General features: G+C 31.1%; 1 protein-coding gene and 2 pseudogenes across 1 annotated transcript; all 3 read right to left on the minus strand.

Annotated features, from left to right (window-relative positions):
* Positions 1 to 1,642: 1,642 nt before the first annotated feature.
* Positions 1,643 to 2,671, minus strand: LOC123913331 (annotated as a pseudogene).
* A 5,826-nt stretch (positions 2,672 to 8,497) lies between these two features.
* On the minus strand, positions 8,498 to 9,526 carry LOC123913332 (annotated as a pseudogene).
* A 5,773-nt stretch (positions 9,527 to 15,299) lies between these two features.
* LOC123913333 (putative receptor protein kinase ZmPK1) lies at positions 15,300 to 16,376 on the minus strand. The gene is made up of 2 exons (XM_045964042.1): positions 16,357 to 16,376; positions 15,300 to 16,152 (listed from the first exon to the last, which is right to left on the minus strand). Exons 1-2 carry the CDS (start codon positions 16,374 to 16,376, stop codon positions 15,300 to 15,302), a joined length of 873 nt encoding a protein of 290 aa, XP_045819998.1.
* Positions 16,377 to 19,573: the final 3,197 nt, after the last annotated feature.

The following is a 19,573-nucleotide window of genomic DNA, read 5'->3' on the forward strand; positions in this document are numbered from 1 at the left end:
AGTTACAGGTATTTCTAATAACATACTATAATGTTTGTTCTTGATTATTTTTTTGTGTCTGTTCTTATGAAAATAATTATATAATAATAATAATAATAATAGTATTTTTCATTAATGCAATTGTTTTTTTTTTGTCTAGTATCAAGCGATAGTCGTAAGGGCTTGCTAATAATCATTGGTGGTTTGCTCTTGGCTTCTGCCGTCATCGTCGCGATCTTGGCATGTGTTATCGTCCGTGAAAATCCTAGCCTCCCAACATTTGGAGTTAAATCAGCTACCTTGAATCCTACAATAATATCTTCTAGACTCATTTTTGAATTGGACATTGTATTCAATGTTTCGAATAACAACAACTGGCATAAGGCTTTTTACAACACTGTTTCTATTAACCTGATTAATAGCAACATGAGTAACCGAACCACTCTTGCCTCTACCTCATTGGAACCTTTTCAAACAAAAGATAGTGACACTGCATACAAAGAAGCTCAACTCAACAACATTGATGTTCCTATTTCTAATGGAACAACGGTTGACTTTGAGATTGGGTTGTCCAGTATTGTCAAGTTGAAGAGTTTATTAAAAAGTAAGCATAAATCTTTGAATGTTGTTTGTAGGCCTCTTAGCATGTCTTATAATCCAGCATCAGAAAATTGGGTTTTAGTGCATGGTTTAACATGCGAGTGATTGATGAATTAATAGGAGGAGTACTTGGCTACTATGACTTATTAATTAGTATTATTTTTTTATTGTTTTCAATTTAGAATATTCCATTAGTTATTGTTGAAATTAGTTATCATTACTATTTGGTGTAACTAATTGAATTAATTTTGATTTGATTTATTGAAATTAGTTATAATTTTTTCTGCTTTTTTTTGTTGAATAGTTGATTTATATTTTTTATATTTGAACATTTCTCAATATTAATTATATTTCTTTCGTCTTACTTTTTTAACTAATTATATTTCTTTCTTACTATCCAAAATTCGTGAGTGTTAAAATATTGTGTGTGTGTGTGTGTGTGTGTTTTTTTTTTTACTGAAGTGCACATTTGACTTTTTGAGAAATAAGATATGAAGATCATTATGATTTAATTCAATTGTTTAATTTCAATACAAGCGTTAAAAATAAAACTCACAATGTGTGTTTGATTTGCTTTAAAAACATTGGACTGAACCACTTTTGTTATACCCTGTTTAATTTGGAATAGTTATGAGACCGACATATTTGATAGGAAGGGACAGAACAAAAACAAGATTTTTTGTCTCTCACTGAAGCACATGACAACTTTTTGTCCACAGTACAACTATAAAAAATACGAAATACTAATTTTATTTTCGAATATAAAAATATTATCGCCTTGTATCTTTGCCCTGTATTATCTTGTTCTGTACTGTTCTGTCAAATCCTTAATGTTTTTACGAATCAAACGCACCACATTGATTTTTAAAAATAATCATTATCATTAGGATTTGAGGAACTTCATATTAAAACACGATTATTCAATTTAAAATACTATGCAACACATATACTTCATCGAAATTTGACACTTTGAAAAACAAAAACAAAAAACTCTACAACCTAGAGAAACTTTATTCGAGACACGACATCAAGAAGAAAAAAAATGCAACAACCGTGAATTGAACTAACTACTTGTTGATTCTTGATTATCATTTTTGCGGCTAATTTTCTGAAGCACTTCTACCACATGACTCATGGTAGGTCTCTTGTCTTTCTCTTCTTCAACACATTGTAAAGCCACTTCAGCCAAAGTTTCAACTTCATTTTCATCACAACCTTCTTCAATGTTGGGATCCATAATTTCTTTAACCCATGAAATACTTTCATTTCTTTTCTCTCTCAACCACATAACCAAACCTAGCTTCTCTTGTCCATTTCCCACATCAACATCTTTTGTTGCACTCTTTCCAGTTATCATTTCCAACACAACTATTCAGTAGCTATAAACATCAACTTTAGATGTTATAGAATGATTCAAAATCCACTCAGGTGCCATGTAACCTCTTGTTCCTCGTATCTTTGAAAAACTAGAGAATTTAGGTTGATAGTTAGAATCCAAAAGTATGTTATGCGGTTTTACATCCCAATGCAAAATCCACTCCAAACACTCCTCGTGAATATAGGCCAAACCTTTCGCGGGTACCTAAAGCTATTTCAAACCTTTTTCCCCAATCCAATCTACTAGACTTTATATGTTCCGCTAAAGAACCCTTTTCCAAGTACTCATACACAAGCATTTGATGTTTTCGCTCTACACAATAACCATACAACTCAATCAAGTTCTTGTGGTTAAGTCTTCCAATGCTACTAACTTCGGCGAGAAACTCCTCTTCACCTTGATTAGCTTCCTTGACTCTCTTCACCGCTATAATTCGTTGATCCAACAATATACCCTCATATACAATGCATGAGTTGTTGGAGAAAAGCAAGCTTTACAAAATGTCAATGGAACTTTATGCAAAAAGTGCTCCAGAAAGGACATGTAATTTGGACAATTCTTCAAACACTTGGATAATGCACCAAAAGTCTGTGTAAAACATCAGTTTTTCTGAGATTAGAAGCAACATAGGCCTGTAAAGCAAGATTACAATGTTGGATTTGAGTTTGATCAGAAACTTGTCATGAATATGTACCTATAAATCAGCTTCACCATGGTCACTTCTCCCCTTCGAAACTTGGTTCTCAAGAAAGATAAATTCATGCTCTTGGTGTCATTGGAAAGATGGAATCCTCCTCTACAACTTAGATGTTGATGACTTGTCCTGAATACATTGGTAGCATATAGAAAACTGGCCACCAAAATTCAAACTTAAAGCTGTCTGACACTAGAAAAAAATTCTAAGTGTTTTTGACAGTTTTTACAATTTGACATCTCATGTTTCCTAGTTGTTATAAGCCATTCATGAACTCTTCTGAATCCAAACTCTTCACCATGATATAGTATCATATGAAATATTAAATTGAAGCTCTTTTTTGCTCAAAATGGATGCTTGGATTGGAAGTTATAAGCTTGCAAAGTCATGCACTTGATAAGGTCAAAAACAACTTAGAAAAAATTTCTAAGTGTTATTTCAACAATTTGGAGAATCAACTTTGGTCATCCACTTTAAGCATTGTAAAGATCCTTTTGACTTCAAATCTTTTTACCACATTTCAATATGCCATGATAGCTTTCTAAAGAGTCGTTGTTTGCAAATTTATGATACTTGAGGAAGAAGATATGATCTTGAAACGTTGGCTCCATGAACATGAAATTTTCTATACTTAGAAAAATTTCAAAACCCTAGTCTTTGATTTTTGGAACCTTTTCTTGACTTTCTTGATTCAAAACCATATCTTACCAAAGAGGTAAGCACAACAAGATATCTTGTATTTTATTATTTTTTTTATTAATGATGCATGAGAATATGAGGTGGGATCTTAGGTCAAAAATTAGGGTATGACAGTTTTGCAGAGAGAGGAAGAATACCGAAAACAGTTGTTGGGGGGGTGGTGGTGGTTTGTTGAGAAAAGAAATGAAGAGATGAGAAGGGCTTTGTGTTGGTGGTGGTTTGTTTGTTTGTTTTGTGTGATTGTTAAGGGAGAGAGAACGAAAATGAAGTGATGAGAGGAGGTGGGATTTTTTTTTTACGCAAGTAGGTGAGATATGAGGGAGAGTAAAAGGACTTGTATGCTATGAAGCACGGACTCCGACACCGACACCGCGACACGACACAGACACGAACACGGGACACTGCGACACCGTTAATGTAAAAAATATAGGACCCCGACAACACTACATATTTATAAAACATATAAATTGAGAATCAAAATATATACATGTAAATTTAATTTTGAGCAAGTTTACTTTTTAAAAAAAGTTTTAAAACAAGATACAATTGTATTTTACCTTTAAAATGTAAAAAACTAAAAAATATCGTAATTAAAATGTAATGTCTGTTGGAACAAAATTGATTTAAAAATGTTTGCCCCCTAAATCTATTAAGGTTTTGATGATAACAAAGTATTAATATACAATTGGAAGGACTAAAAATTTATTTTAAGTGTGCAGAAACTTAGTTTCAGATAAGGGCTCTGAATAAAGCTTAGAAGGACGAGTATTCAGAAGTTCACAAGGTTTCAGAAGATAATGGTCCTCAGTAGTTACAAGCATCAGAAGATGAAGTCTTCAGAACCTCTTAAAGTCTGAGCTTCGTCAAACTCTGATGATCTTCTTGAAGTCTGTGGAAGATTCTCATTTGAAGGTCAACTCTCCTACCAATGAAGAAAAGGACCCTTCAACCCTGATCAGAACATCTAATCTCTTTTTGTCTGTCCACTCTTGAGAACGTGGGATATCAGACTTATTAGCTGAATAAGGAAAGTCTTCTCTGCACATGGTCAAAGTGTCTGAAACTCTTTCTCTATTTTGGAAACGACCAAACTGCATCAGACAAGTTGCTTGAAGACAAAGGATATCTTCATCAACGGTCATCTTTGCAACGACTCTTTCTCAGTTCTATATATACTAGAAGAATCAAGTTGCAAATTAATCATCAATCTTACACGCGCTCGAACAAACTCTGAATTTACGAATACAAGCTCTGAACCTCTGAACTAGTGTTTTTAACTCTTGGTCCAAATACTTTGTATTCATTGTATTTGCTCATTAAGGTTCTCTTAAGAGCAGTTGTATTCTTTCAACTACTTTATTATCTCTATTATTTTGAGAAGTCTTAAGCTTGTGTGCTTAAGTGAGAAGTCTTAAGCTTGTGTGCTTGAGCATTGTTGTGAAGTCTCTTGCTTGTGTGCTTGAGCAGTTGTAATCTTGTGTGATTATAGTGAAATCCCTTGGAAGTGCAAGGGGACTGGACTACTCTCGTTTTGTGAGAGGAACCAGTATAAATTGCTTGTGTACTTTCTCTCTCTCTTATCTTCTTATTATTTGTGTTACCTATCCGCTGCTAACGTAGCTAAGTTAAGAACTTTGAAAAAGTTTTAACTTGGCTAAAACACAATTCAACCCCCCCCCCCCCACCCCCTTCTTGTGTTTTCACACCTTCAATGTCTTCAATCCCTCATTGATCAATATTGTTATTTCTATACATATTTTTGGGACACTTGTCCGACACGTGTCATACAAGTGTCTTACATGTGTTGGACACCTATCAAAGGAGTGTCAAACTAAAGGAAAAATTAAATTTTTTCCGACACAGATATGAGCTATCCGACACGTGTCGGACAACGACACGTGTCGAACACCGCGGCACGCCTAATCATAGAGGTGTCGGTGCTTCCTAACTTGTATGTGTTATTAATTAGTGGGTTAAAACTTAAAAGTGCAGTAAATTATATCAAAAATAAAAAATAAAAATTGCAGCATATTTATGGCGGTTTAGGCCACCACAAAATGTCACATTTCTTGCAGAAACATTTACTAGCGGCTTTAGCCGCCACAACATAAAAGTTATTATTTTTTTTAAGGGTAAATGATCATTTACCCCCCTCTGCAAAATAAGCAAATTTTCGTTTACGTCCTTATGTAGATTTTTTTTCTGTTTACCCCCTGTAAAAAATAGATTCCCTCGTTTTGCCCCCTGGTGTACAGCAGGACACTGACTATGCAAATTTGCTGATGTGGCTTGTACACGTGGAAAAGATTATTTATATTTATCTTTTTAATTCCACGTCAGATAATATTTTTTTCAACAAAAAATTTAATTTTTTTTCCTACAAAATTAAAAAAACGATTTTTTTTCCAAAATAAAAAATCCTACAAAAGAAATTTAAATTATTTTTCGTACAAAATAAAAAAAAACAAATTTTTTTTTTTTTTTCAAAAATAAAAAAATCCTAGGAATCAAATTTTTTTCCTACAAAATTTTAATAAAATTTCCTACAAATACATTTTTTCCGTACAAAATTATTATATTTTTCCTAAAATTAAAAAACAAATTTTCTTATTTTGCTCCCAAATAAAGTTTATTTCCAAAATAAAGCTTTTAAAGATTTATTTTCAAATCTTTTTGAATTAAAAAAAAAAATAGAATCTTCGCCGGAATCGTTTGCTTACACCGTCGTGATTGTATTCGTCGTCGTCTTCTACTTCGTTGTTGTCTTATGCTTCTTTCTATTTTTCTAGTTCTAGGGCAAATGATTTTGGTAGAAGAGAAAAACATGAATCAAACTTATTTTTCTATTTTTTTTTAATTCAAAGAGATTAACAAAAAAAAAAAAAATTGTTTTTAAAAAATAAAGATTATGTTTTTTTTTAATTCAAAAAAAATTGAAAATAAATCTTTCAAATTTTTATTTTGGAAATAAACTTTATTTCGGAGTAAATTTTTATTTTTGGAGCAAAATAAGAAAATTATTTTATTTTTTCTTTGGAAATTTTTCAAATTCGCTTAGGGATTTTTTTTAAAAAAATTTAGGAAAAAAAATTTGGGGAAAAAAAATATGAAAGTTGAATTATCAACTTGATCGTTTCAAATTATGCACACAAGATATTTAGTAGAATTGTTCATAATAATATACTTAAATAAATTTAGAATATTAGTATATATTTATGTTCAAAATAATATACTCCGTATTATTAGAATTTATAATTTTTTTTGAATATTTTTAAGATTCATTAGCTTTTTATTGATTTATTTTTTGGATATGATTTATAAATTTGTTTTTGTTTTAACTCTATTTATAGAGCAATGAGTAAACTTTTAGAAGTAAACTTTTCCGCATAAAATATTTTCTATATAATTCTGCAATTACATACCACAAAACAACTCATAATCATTTGCAATGGATGAAGAAGTTACAGGTATTTCTAATAACATACTATAATGTTTGTTCTTGATTATTTTTTTTGGGTCTGTTCTTATGAAAAGTTGCATTGATTAATAATAATAATAATAATAATAATAATAATAATAATAATAATAATTAATAATAATAATATTTTTCATTGATGCAATTGTTTTTTTTTTGTCTAGTATCAAGCGATAGTCGTAAGGGCTTGCTAATAATCATTGGTGGTTTGCTCTTGGCTTCTGCTGTCATCGTCGCGATCTTGGCATGTGTTATCGTCCGTGAAAATCCTAGCCTCCCAACATTTGGAGTTAAATCAGCTACCTTGAATCCTACAATATTATCTTCTAGACTCGTTTTTGAATTGGACATTGTCTTCAATGTTTCGAATAACAACAACTGGCATAAGGCTTTTTACAACACTGTTTCTATTAACCTGATTAATAGCAACATGAGTAACCGAACCACTCTTGCCTCTACCTCATTGGAACCTTTTCAAACAAAAGATAGTTACACTGCATACAAAGAAGCTCAACTCAACAACATTGATGTTCCTATTTCTAATGGAACAACGGTTGACTTTGAGATTGTGTTGTCCAGTATTGTCAAGTTGAAGAGTTTATTAAAAAGTAAGCATAGATCTTTGAATGTTGTTTGTAGGCCTCTTAGCATGTGTTATAATCCAGCATCAGAAAATTGGGTTTTAGTGCATGGTTTAACATGTGAGTGATTGATGAATTAATAGGAGGGAGTACTTGGCTACTATGACTTATTAATTAGCATTATTTTTTTATTGTTTTCAATAGTAGAATATTCCATTAGTTATTATTGAAATTAGTTATCATTACTATTTGGTGTAACTAATTGAATTTAATTTTGATTTGATTTATTGAAATTAGTTATAATTTTTTCTGCTTTTTTTTGTTGAATAGTTGATTTATATTTTTTATATTTGAACATTTCTCAATATTAATTATATTTCTTTCGTCTTACTTTTTTAACTAATTATATTTCTTTCTTACTATCCAAAATTCGTGAGTGTTAAAATATTGTGTGTGTGTGTGTGTGTGTGTTTTTTTTTTTTTACTGAAGTGCACATTTGACTTTTTGAGAAAATAAGATATGAAGATCATTATGATTTAATTCAATTGTTTAATTTCAATACAAGCGTTAAAAATAAAACTCACAATGTGTGTTTGATTTGCTTAAAAACATTGGACTGGACCACTTTTGTTGTACCCTGTTTAATTTGGAACTAGTTATGAGACCGACAAATTAGATAGGAAGGGACAGAACAAAAACAAGATTTTTTGTCTCTCACTGAAGCACATGACAATTTTTTGTCCACAGTACAACTATAAAAAATACGAAATACTAATTTTATTTTCGAATATAAAAATATTATCGCCTTGTATCTTTGCCCTGTATTATCTTGTTCTGTACTGTTCTGTCAAATCCTTACTGTTTTACGAATCAAACACACCACATTGATTTTTAAAAATAATCATTATCATTAGGATTTGAGGAACTTCATATTAAAACACGATTATTCAATTTAAAACACTATGCAACACATATACTTCATCGAAATTTGACACTTTGAAAAACAAAAACAAAAAACTCTACAACCTAGAGAAACTTTATTCGAGACACGACATCAAGAAGAAAAAAAATGCAACAACCGTGAATTGAACTAACTACTTGTTGATTCTTGATTATCATTTTCGCGGCTAATTTTCTGAAGCACTTCTACCACATGACTCATGGTAGGTCTCTTGTCTTTCTCTTCTTCAACACATTGTAAAGCCACTTCAGCCAAAGTTTCAACTTCATTTTCATCACAACCTTCTTCAATGTTGGGATCCATAATTTCTTTAACCCATGAAATACTTTCATTTCTTTTCTCTCTCAACCACATAACCAAACCTAGCTTCTCTTGTCCATTTCCCACATCAACATCTTTTGTTGCACTCTTTCCAGTTATCATTTCCAACACAACTATTCAGTAGCTATAAACATCAACTTTAGATGTTATAGAATGATTCAAAATCCACTCAGGTGCCATGTAACCTCTTGTTCCTCGTATCTTTGAAAAACTAGAGAATTTAGGTTGATAGTTAGAATCCAAAAGTATGTTATGCGGTTTTACATCGCAATGCAAAATCCACTCCAAACACTCCTCGTGAATATAGGCCAAACCTTTCGCGGTACCTAAAGCTATTTCAAACCTTTTTCCCCAATCCAATCTACTAGACTTTATATGTTCCGCTAAAGAACCCTTTTCCAAGTACTCATACACAAGCATTTGATGTTTTCGCTCTACACAATAACCATACAACTCAATCAAGTTCTTGTGGTTAAGTCTTCCAATGCTACTAACTTCGGCGAGAAACTCCTCTTCACCTTGATTAGCTTCCTTGACTCTCTTCACCGCTATAATTCGTTGATCCAACAATATACCCTCGTATACAATGCATGAGTTGTTGGAGAAAAGCAAGCTTTACAAAATGTCAATGGAACTTTATGCAAAAAGTGCTCCAGAAAGGACATGTAATTTGGACAATTCTTCAAACACTTGGATAATGCACCAAAAGTCTGTGTAAAACATCAGTTTTTCTGAGATTAGAAGCAACATAGGCCTGTAAAGCAAGATTACAATGTTGGATTTGAGTTTGATCAAGAAACTTGTCATGAATATGTACCTATAAATCAGCTTCACCATGGTCACTTCTCCCCTTCGAAACTTGGTTCTCAAGAAAGATAAATTCATGCTCTTGGTGTCATTGGAAAGATGGAATCCTCCTCTACAACTTAGATGTTGATGACTTGTCCTGAATACATTGGTAGCATATAGAAAACTGGCCACCAAAATTCAAACTTAAAGCTGTCTGACACTTAGAAAAAATTCTAAGTGTTTTTGACAGTTTTTACAATTTGACATCTCATGTTTCCTAGTTGTTATAAGCCATTCATGAACTCTTCTGAATCCAAACTCTTCACCATGATATAGTATCATATGAAATATTAAATTGAAGCTCTTTTTTGCTCAAAATGGATGCTTGGATTGGAAGTTATAAGCTTGCAAAGTCATGCACTTGATAAGGTCAAAAACAACTTAGAAAAAATTTCTAAGTGTTATTTTCAACAATTTGGAGAATCAACTTTGGTCATCCACTTTAAGCATTGTAAAGATCCTTTTGACTTCAAATCTTTTTACCACATTTCAATATGCCATGATAGCTTTCTAAAGAGTCGTTGTTTGCAAATTTATGATACTTGAGGAAGAAGATATGATCTTGAAACGTTGGCTCCATGAACATGAAATTTTCTATACTTAGAAAAATTTCAAAACCCTAGTCTTTGATTTTTGGAACCTTTTCTTGACTTTCTTGATTCAAAACCATATCTTACCAAAGAGGTAAGCACAACAAGATATCTTGTATTTTATTATTTTTTTTATTAATGATGCATGAGAATATGAGGTGGGATCTTAGGTCAAAAATTAGGGTATGACAGTTTGCAGAGAGAGGAAGAATACCGAAAACAGTTGTTGGGGGGGTGGTGGTGGTTTGTTGAGAAAAGAAATGAAGAGATGAGAAGGGCTTTGTGTTGGTGGTGGTTTGTTTGTTTGTTTGTTGATTGTTAAGGGAGAGAGAACGAAAATGAAGTGATGAGAGGTGGTGGGATTTTTTTTTTACGCAAGTAGGTGAGATATGAGGGAGAGTAAAAGACTTGTATGCTATGAAGCACGGACTCCGACACCGCGACACGACACAGACACGAACACGGACACTGCGACACCATTAATGTAAAAAATATAGGACACCGACAACACTACATATTTATAAAACATATAAATTGAGAATCAAAATATATACATGTAAATTTAATTTGAGCAAGTTACTTTTTAAAAAAAGTTTTAAAACAAGATACAATTGTATTTTACCTTTAAAATGTAAAAAACTAAAAATATCGTAATTAAAATGTAATGTCTGTTGGAACAAAATTGATTTAAAAATGTTTGCCCCTAAATCTATTAAGGTTTTGATGATAACAAAGTATTAATATACAATTGGAAGGACTAAAAATTTATTTTAAGTGTGCAGAACTTAGTTTCAGATAAGCTCTAAATAAAGCTCAGAAGACGAGTATTCAGAAGTTCACAAGGTTTCAGAAGATAATGGTCCTCAGTAGTTACAAGCATCAGAAGATGAAGTCTTCAGAACCTCTTAAAGTCTGAGCTTCGTCAAACTCTGATGATCTTCTTGAAGTCTGTGAAGATTCTCATTTGAAGGTCAATTCTCCTACCAATGAAGAAAAGGACCCTTCAACCCTGATCAGAACATCTAATCTCTTTTTGTCAGTCCACTCTTGAGAACGTGGGATATCAGACTTATTAGCTGAATAAGGAAAGTCTTCTCTGCACATGGTCAAAGTGTCTGAAACTCTTTCTCTATTTTGGAAACGACCAAACTGCATCAGACAAGTTGCTTGAAGACAAAGGATATCTTCATCAACGGTCATCTTTGCAACGACTCTTTCTCAGTTCTATATATACTAGAAGAATCAAGTTGCAAATTAATCATCAATCTTACACGCGCTCGAACAAACTCTGAATTTACGAATACAAGCTCTGAACCTCTGAACTAGTGTTTTTAACTCTTGGTCCAAATACTTTGTATTCATTGTATTTGCTCATTAAGGTTCTCTTAAGAGCAGTTGTATTCTTTCAACTACTTTATTATCTCTATTATTTTGAGAAGTCTTAAGCTTGTGTGCTTAAGTGAGAAGTCTTAAGCTTGTGTGCTTGAGCATTGTTGTGAAGTCTCTTGCTTGTGTGCTTGAGCAGTTGTAATCTTGTGTGATTATAGTGAAATCCCTTGGAAGTGCAAGGGGACTGGACTACTCTCGTTTTGTGAGAGGAACCAGTATAAATTGCTTGTGTACTTTCTCTCTCTCTTATCTTCTTATTATTTGTGTTACCTATCCGCTGCTAACGTAGCTAAGTTAAGAACTTTGAAAAAGTTTTAACTTGGCTAAAACACAATTCAACCCCCCCCCCCCCCTTCTTGTGTTTTCACACCTTCAATGTCTTCAATCCCTCATTGATCAATATTGTTATTTCTATACATATTTTTGGGACACTTGTCCGACACGTGTCATACAAGTGTCTTACATGTGTTGGACACCTATCAAAGGAGTGTCAAACTAAAGGAAAAATTAAATTTTTTCCGACACAGATATGAGCTATCCGACACGTGTCGGACAACGACACGTGTCGAACACCGCGGCACGCCTAATCATAGAGGTGTCGGTGCTTCCTAACTTGTATGTGTTATTAATTAGTGGGTTAAAACTTAAAAGTGCAGTAAATTATATCAAAAATAAAAAATAAAAATTGCAGCATATTTATGGCGGTTTAGGCCACCACAAAATGTCACATTTCTTGCAGAAACATTTACTAGCGGCTTTAGCCGCCACAACATAAAAGTTATTATTTTTTTTTTTAAGGGTAAATGATCATTTACCCCCCTCTGCAAAATAAGCAAATTTTCGTTTACGTCCTTATGTAGATTTTTTTTCTGTTTACCCCCTGTAAAAAATAGATTCCCTCGTTTTGCCCCTTGGGTGTACAGCAGGACACTGACTATGCAAATTTGCTGATGTGGCTTGTACACGTGGAAAAGATTATTTATATTTATTTTTTTAATTCCACGTCAGATAATATTTTTTTCAACAAAAATTTTAATTTTTTTTCCTACAAAATTAAAAAAACAATTTTTTTTCCAAAATAAAAAATCCTACAAAAGAAATTTAAATTATTTTTCGTACAAAATAAAAAAAACAAATTTTCTTTTTTTTTTTTTCAAAAATAAAAAAATCCTACGAATCAAATTTTTTTCCTACAAAATTTTAATAAAATTTCCTACAAATACATTTTTTTCCGTACATAATTATTATATTTTTCCTAAAATTAAAAAACAAATTTTCTTATTTTGCTCCCAAATAAAGTTTATTTCCAAAATAAAGCTTTTAAAGATTTATTTTCAAATCTTTTTGAATTAAAAAAAAAAAATAGAATCTTCGCCGGAATCGTTTGCTTACACCGTCGTGATTGTATTCGTCGTCGTCTTCTACTTCGTTGTTGTCTTATGCTTCTTTCTATTTTTCTAGTTCTAGGGCAAATGGTTTTGGTAGAAGAGAAAAACATGAATCAAACTTATTTTTCTATTTTTTTTAATTCAAAGAGATTAACAAAAAAAAAAAGTTTTGTTTTTAAAAAATAAAGATTATGTTTTTTTTTAATTCAAAAAAAATTGAAAATAAATCTTTCAAATTTTTATTTTGGAAATAAACTTTATTTCGGAGTAAATTTTTATTTTTGGAGCAAAATAAGAAAATTATTTTATTTTTTCTTTGGAAATTTTTCAAATTCGCTTAGGGATTTTTTTTAAAAAAATTTTGGGGAAAAAAAATATGAAAGTTGAATTATCAACTTGATCGTTTCAAATTATGCACACAAGATATTTAGTAGAATTGTTCATAATAATATACTTAAATAAATTTAGAATATTAGTATATATTTATGTTTAAAATAATATACTCCGTATTATTAGAATTTATAATTTTTTTTGAATATTTTTAAGATTCATTAGCTTTTCTATGATTTATTTTTTGGATATGATTTATAAATTTGTTTTTGTTTTAACTCTATTTATAGAGCAATGAGTAAACTTTTAGAAGTAAACTTTTCCGCATAAAATATTTTCTATATAATTCTGCAATTACATACCACAAAACAACTCATAATCATTTGCAATGGATGAAGAAGTTACAGGTATTTCTAATAACATACTATAATGTTTGTTCTTGATTATTTTTTTTGGGTCTGTTCTTATGAAAAGTTGCATTGATTAATAATAATAATAATAATAATAATAATAATAATATTTTTCATTGATGCAATTGTTTTTTTTTTGTCTAGTATCAAGCGATAGTCGTAAGGGCTTGCTAATAATCATTGGTGGTTTGCTCTTGGCTTCTGCTGTCATCGTCGCGATCTTGGCATGTGTTATCGTCCGTGAAAATCCTAGCCTCCCAACATTTGGAGTTAAATCAGCTACCTTGAATCCTACAATATTATCTTCTAGACTCGTTTTTGAATTGGACATTGTCTTCAATGTTTCGAATAACAACAACTGGCATAAGGCTTTTTACAACACTGTTTCTATTAACCTGATTAATAGCAACATGAGTAACCGAACCACTCTTGCCTCTACCTCATTGGAACCTTTTCAAACAAAAGATAGTTACACTGCATACAAAGAAGCTCAACTCAACAACATTGATGTTCCTATTTCTAATGGAACAACGGTTGACTTTGAGATTGTGTTGTCCAGTATTGTCAAGTTGAAGAGTTTATTAAAAAGTAAGCATAGATCTTTGAATGTTGTTTGTAGGCCTCTTAGCATGTGTTATAATCCAGCATCAGAAAATTGGGTTTTAGTGCATGGTTTAACATGTGAGTGATTGATGAATTAATAGGAGGGAGTACTTGGCTACTATGACTTATTAATTAGCATTATTTTTTTTATTGTTTTCAATTTTAGAATATTTCATTAGTTATTATTGAAATTAGTTATCATTACTATTTGGTGTAACTAATTGAATTTAATTTTGATTTGATTTATTGAAATTAGTTATAATTTTTTCTGCTTTTTTTTGTTGAATAGTTGATTTATATTTTTTATATTTGAACATTTCTCAATATTAATTATATTTCTTTCGTCTTACTTTTTTAACTAATTATATTTCTTTCTTACTATCCAAAATTCGTGAGTGTTAAAATATTGTGTGTGTGTGTGTGTGTGTGTGTTTTTTTTTTTTACTGAAGTGCACATTTGACTTTTTGAGAAAATAAGATATGAAGATCATTATGATTTAATTCAATTGTTTAATTTCAATACAAGCGTTAAAAATAAAACTCACAATGTGTGTTTGATTTGCTTAAAAACATTGGACTGGACCACTTTTGTTGTACCCTGTTTAATTTGGAACTAGTTATGAGACCGACAAATTAGATAGGAAGGGACAGAACAAAAACAAGATTTTTTGTCTCTCACTGAAGCACATGACAACTTTTTGTCCACAGTACAACTATAAAAAATACGAAATACTAATTTTATTTTCGAATATAAAAATATTATCGCCTTGTATCTTTGCCCTGTATTATCTTGTTCTGTACTGTTCTGTCAAATCCTTACTGTTTTACGAATCAAACGCACCACATTGATTTTTAAAAATAATCATTATCATTAGGATTTGAGGAACTTCATATTAAAACACGATTATTCAATTTAAAACACTATGCAACACATATACTTCATCGAAATTTGACACTTTGAAAAACAAAAACAAAAAACTCTACAACCTAGAGAAACTTTATTCGAGACACGACATCAAGAAGAAAAAAAATGCAACAACCGTGAATTGAACTAACTACTTGTTGATTCTTGATTATCATTTTCGCGGCTAATTTTCTGAAGCACTTCTACCACATGACTCATGGTAGGTCTCTTGTCTTTCTCTTCTTCAACACATTGTAAAGCCACTTCAGCCAAAGTTTCAACTTCATTTTCATCACAACCTTCTTCAATGTTGGGATCCATAATTTCTTTAACCCATGAAATACTTTCATTTCTTTTCTCTCTCAACCACATAACCAAACCTAGCTTCTCTTGTCCATTTCCCACATCAACATCTTGTGTTGCACTCTTTCCAGTTATCATTTCCAACACAACTATTCCGTAGCTATAAACATCAACTTTAGATGTTATAGAATGATTCAAAATCCACTCAGGTGCCGTGTAACCTCTTGTTCCTCGTATCTTTGAAAAACTAGAGAATTTAGGATCATTCCTATTTCTCGATTTCGACAAACCAAAATCTGCAACCTTTGGTTGATAGTTAGAATCCAAAAGTATGTTATGCGGTTTTACATCGCAATGCAAAATCCACTCCAAACACTCCTCGTGAATATAGGCCAAACCTTTCGCGGTACCTAAAGCTATTTCAAACCTTTTTCCCCAATCCAATCTACTAGACTTTATATGTTCCGCTAAAGAACCATTTTCCAAGTACTCATACACAAGCATTTGATGTTTTCGCTCTACACAATAACCATACAACTCAATCAAGTTCATGTGGTTAAGTCTTCCAATGCTACTAACTTCGGCGAGAAACTCCTCTTCACCTTGATTAGCTTCCTTGACTCTCTTCACCGCTATAATTCGTTGATCCAACAATACACCCTCGTATACAATGCATGAGTTGTTGGAGAAAAGCAAGCTTTACAAAATGTCAATGGAACTTTATGCAAAAAGTGCTCCAAAGAGGAGATGTAATTTGGACAATTCTTCAAACACTTGGATAATGCACCAAAAGTCTGTGTAAAACATCAGTTTTTCTGAGATTAGAAGCAACATAGGCCTGTAAAGCAAGATTACAATGTTGGATTTGAGTTTGATCAAGAAACTTGTCATGAATATGTACCTATAAATCAGCTTCACCATGGTCACTTCTCCCCTTCGAAACTTGGTGTTCTCAAGAAAGATAAATTCATGCTCTTGGTGTCATTGGAAAGATGGAATCCTCCTCTACAACTTAGATGTTGATGACGTGTCCTGAATACATTGGTATCATATAGAAAACTGGCCACCAAAATTCAAACTTAAAGCTGTCTGACACTTAGAAAAAATTCTAAGTGTTTTTAACAGTTTTTACAATTTGACATCTCATGTTTCCTAGTTGTTATAAGCCATTCAGGAACTCTTCTGAATCCAAACTCTTCTCCATGATATAGTATCATATGAAATATTAAAATGAAGCTCTTTTTTGCTCAAAATGGATGCTTGGATTGGAAGTTATAAGCTTGCAAGGTCATGCACTTGATAAGGTCAAAAACAACTTAGAAAAAATTTCTAAGTGTTATTTTCAACAATTTGGAGAATCAACTTTGGTCATCCACTTTAAGCATTGTAAAGATCCTTTTGACTTCAAATCTTTTTACCACATTTCAATATGCCATGATAGCTTTCCAAAGAGTCGTTGTTTGCAAATTTATGATACTTGAGGAAGAAGATATGATCTTGAAATGTTGGCTCCATGAACATGAAATTTTCTATACTTAGAAAAATTTCAAAACCCTAGTCTTTGATTTTTGGAACCTTTTCTTGACTTTCTTGATTCAAAACCATGTCTTACCAAAGAGGTAAGCACAACAAGATATCTTGTATTTTATTATTTTTTTATTAATGATGCATGAGAATATGAGGTGGGATCTTAGGTCAAAAATTAGGGTATGACAATTTGCAAAGAGAGAGGAAGAATAACGAAAACAGTTGTTGGGGGTGGTGGTGGTGGTTTGTTGAGAAAAGAAATTAAGAGATGAGAAGGGCTTTGTGTTGGTGGTGGTTTGTTTGTTTGTTTGTTGATTGTTAAGGGAGAGAGAACAAAAATGAAGTGGTGAGAGGAGGTGGGATTTATTTTTACGCAAGTAGGTGAGATATGAGGGAGAGTAAAAGACTTGTATGTTATGAAGCACGGACTCCGACACCGACACCGCGACACGACACAGACACGAACACGGACACTGCGACACCGTTAATGTAAAAAATATAGGACACCGACAGCACTACATATTTATAAAACATATAAATTGAGAATCAAAATATATACATGTAAATTTAATTTGAGCAAGTTACTTTTTAAACAAAATTTTAAAACAAGATACGATTGTATTTTACCTTTATTTATCCATCTACGATCGAAAAAACTAAAAATATCGTAATTAAAATGTAATATCTTCAATCCCTCATTGATCAATATTGTTGTTTCTATACATATTTTTGGGACACTTGTCTGACACGTGTCATACAAGTGTCTTACATGTGTTGGACACCTATCAAAGGAGTGTCAAACTAAAGGAAAAATTAAATTTTTTCCGACACAGATATGAGCTATCCGACACGTGTCGGACACCGACACGTGTCGGACACCGCGGCACGCCTAATCATAGAGGTGTCGGTGCTTCCTAACTTGTATGTGTTATTAATTAATTAGGGGGTTAAAACTTAAAAGTGCAGTAAATTATATCAAAAATAAAAAATAAAAATTGCAGCATATTTATGGCGGTTTAGGCCACCACAAAATGTCACATTTCTTGCTGAAACATTTACTAGCGGCTTTAGCCGCCACAACATAAAAGTTATTATTTTTTTTTTAAGGGTAAATGATCATTTACCCCCCTCTGCAAAATAAGCAAATTTTCGTTTATGTCCTTATGTAGATTTTTTTTCTGTTTACCCCCTGTAAAAAATAGATTCCCTCGTTTTGCCCCCTGAGTGTACAGCAGGACACTGACTATGCAAATTTGCTGATGTGGCTTGTACACGTGGAAAAGATTATTTATATTTATTTTTTTAATTCCACGTCAGATAATATTTTTTTCAACAAAAATTTTAATTTTTTTTCCTACAAAATTAAAAAAACGATTTTTTTTTCCAAAATAAAAAATCCTACAAAAGAAATTTAAATTATTTTTCGTACAAAATAAAAAAAACTAATTTTCTTTTTTTTTTTTCAAAAATAAGAAAATCTTACGTATCAAATTTTTTTCCTACAAAATTTTAATAAAATTTCCTACAAATACATTTTTTTCCGTACAAAATTATTATATTTTGCCTAAAATTAAAAAACAAATTTTCTTATTTTGCTCCCAAATAAAGTTTATTTCCAAAATAAAGCTTTTAAAGATTTATTTTCAAATCTTTTTGAATTAAAAAAAAAATAGAATCTTCGCCGGAATCGTTTGCTTACACCGTCGTGATTGTAGTCGTCGTCTTCTACTTCGTTGTTGTCTTATGCTTCTTTCTATTTTTCTAGTTCTAGGGCAAATGGTTTTGGTAGAAGAGAAAAACATGAATCAAACTTATTCTTCTATTTTTTTTTAATTCAAAGAGATTAACAAAAAAAAATATAGTTTTGTTTTTAAAAAATAAAGATTATGTTTTTTTTTAATTCAAAAAAATTTGAAAATAAATCTTTCAAATTTTTATTTTGGAAATAAACTTTATTTCGGAGTAAATTTTTATTTTTGGAGCAAAATAAGAAAATTATTTTATTTTTTCTTTGGAAATTTTTCAAATTCGCTTAGGATTTTTTCAAAAAAAATTTTGGGGAAAAAAAATAAGAAAGTTGATATATCAACTTGATCGTTTCAAATTATGCACACAAGATATTTAGTAGAATTGTTCATAATATATACTTAAATAAATTTAGAATATTAGTATATATTTATGTTCAAAATAATATACTCCGTATTATTAGAATTTATAATTTTTTTTGAATATTTTTAAGATTCATTAGCTTTTTATTGATTTATTTTTTGGATATGATTTATAAATTAAATTTGTTTTTGTTTTAACTCTATTTATAGAGCAATGAGTAAACTTTTAGAAGTAAACTTTTCCGCATAAAATATTTTCTATATAATTCTGCAATTACATACCACAAAACAACTCATAATCATTTGCAATGGATGAAGTTACAGGTATTTCTAATAACATACTATAATGTTTGCTCTTGATTATTTTTTTGGGTCTGTTCTTATGAAAAGTTGCATTGATTAATAATAATTATAAAAATAATAATAATAATAATAATAATAATAATAATATTTTTCATTAATGCAATTGTTTTTTTTTGTCTA

This window comes from Trifolium pratense, linkage group LG3, assembly GCF_020283565.1.
Source record: "Trifolium pratense cultivar HEN17-A07 linkage group LG3, ARS_RC_1.1, whole genome shotgun sequence".
Classification (NCBI taxonomy): domain Eukaryota; kingdom Viridiplantae; phylum Streptophyta; class Magnoliopsida; order Fabales; family Fabaceae; genus Trifolium; species Trifolium pratense.

What these genes read in the sequence shown, in the direction of transcription:
- LOC123913333 (XM_045964042.1), bottom strand. Translation starts at nt 16,376, where the DNA reads ATGGTGAAGCTGATTTATAG. An exon ending in ATGGTGAAGCTGATTTATAG is followed by an intron (nt 16,153 to 16,356) that starts GTACATATTCAT and finishes CATTTTGTAAAG; the next exon opens with CTTGCTTTTCTCCAACAACT.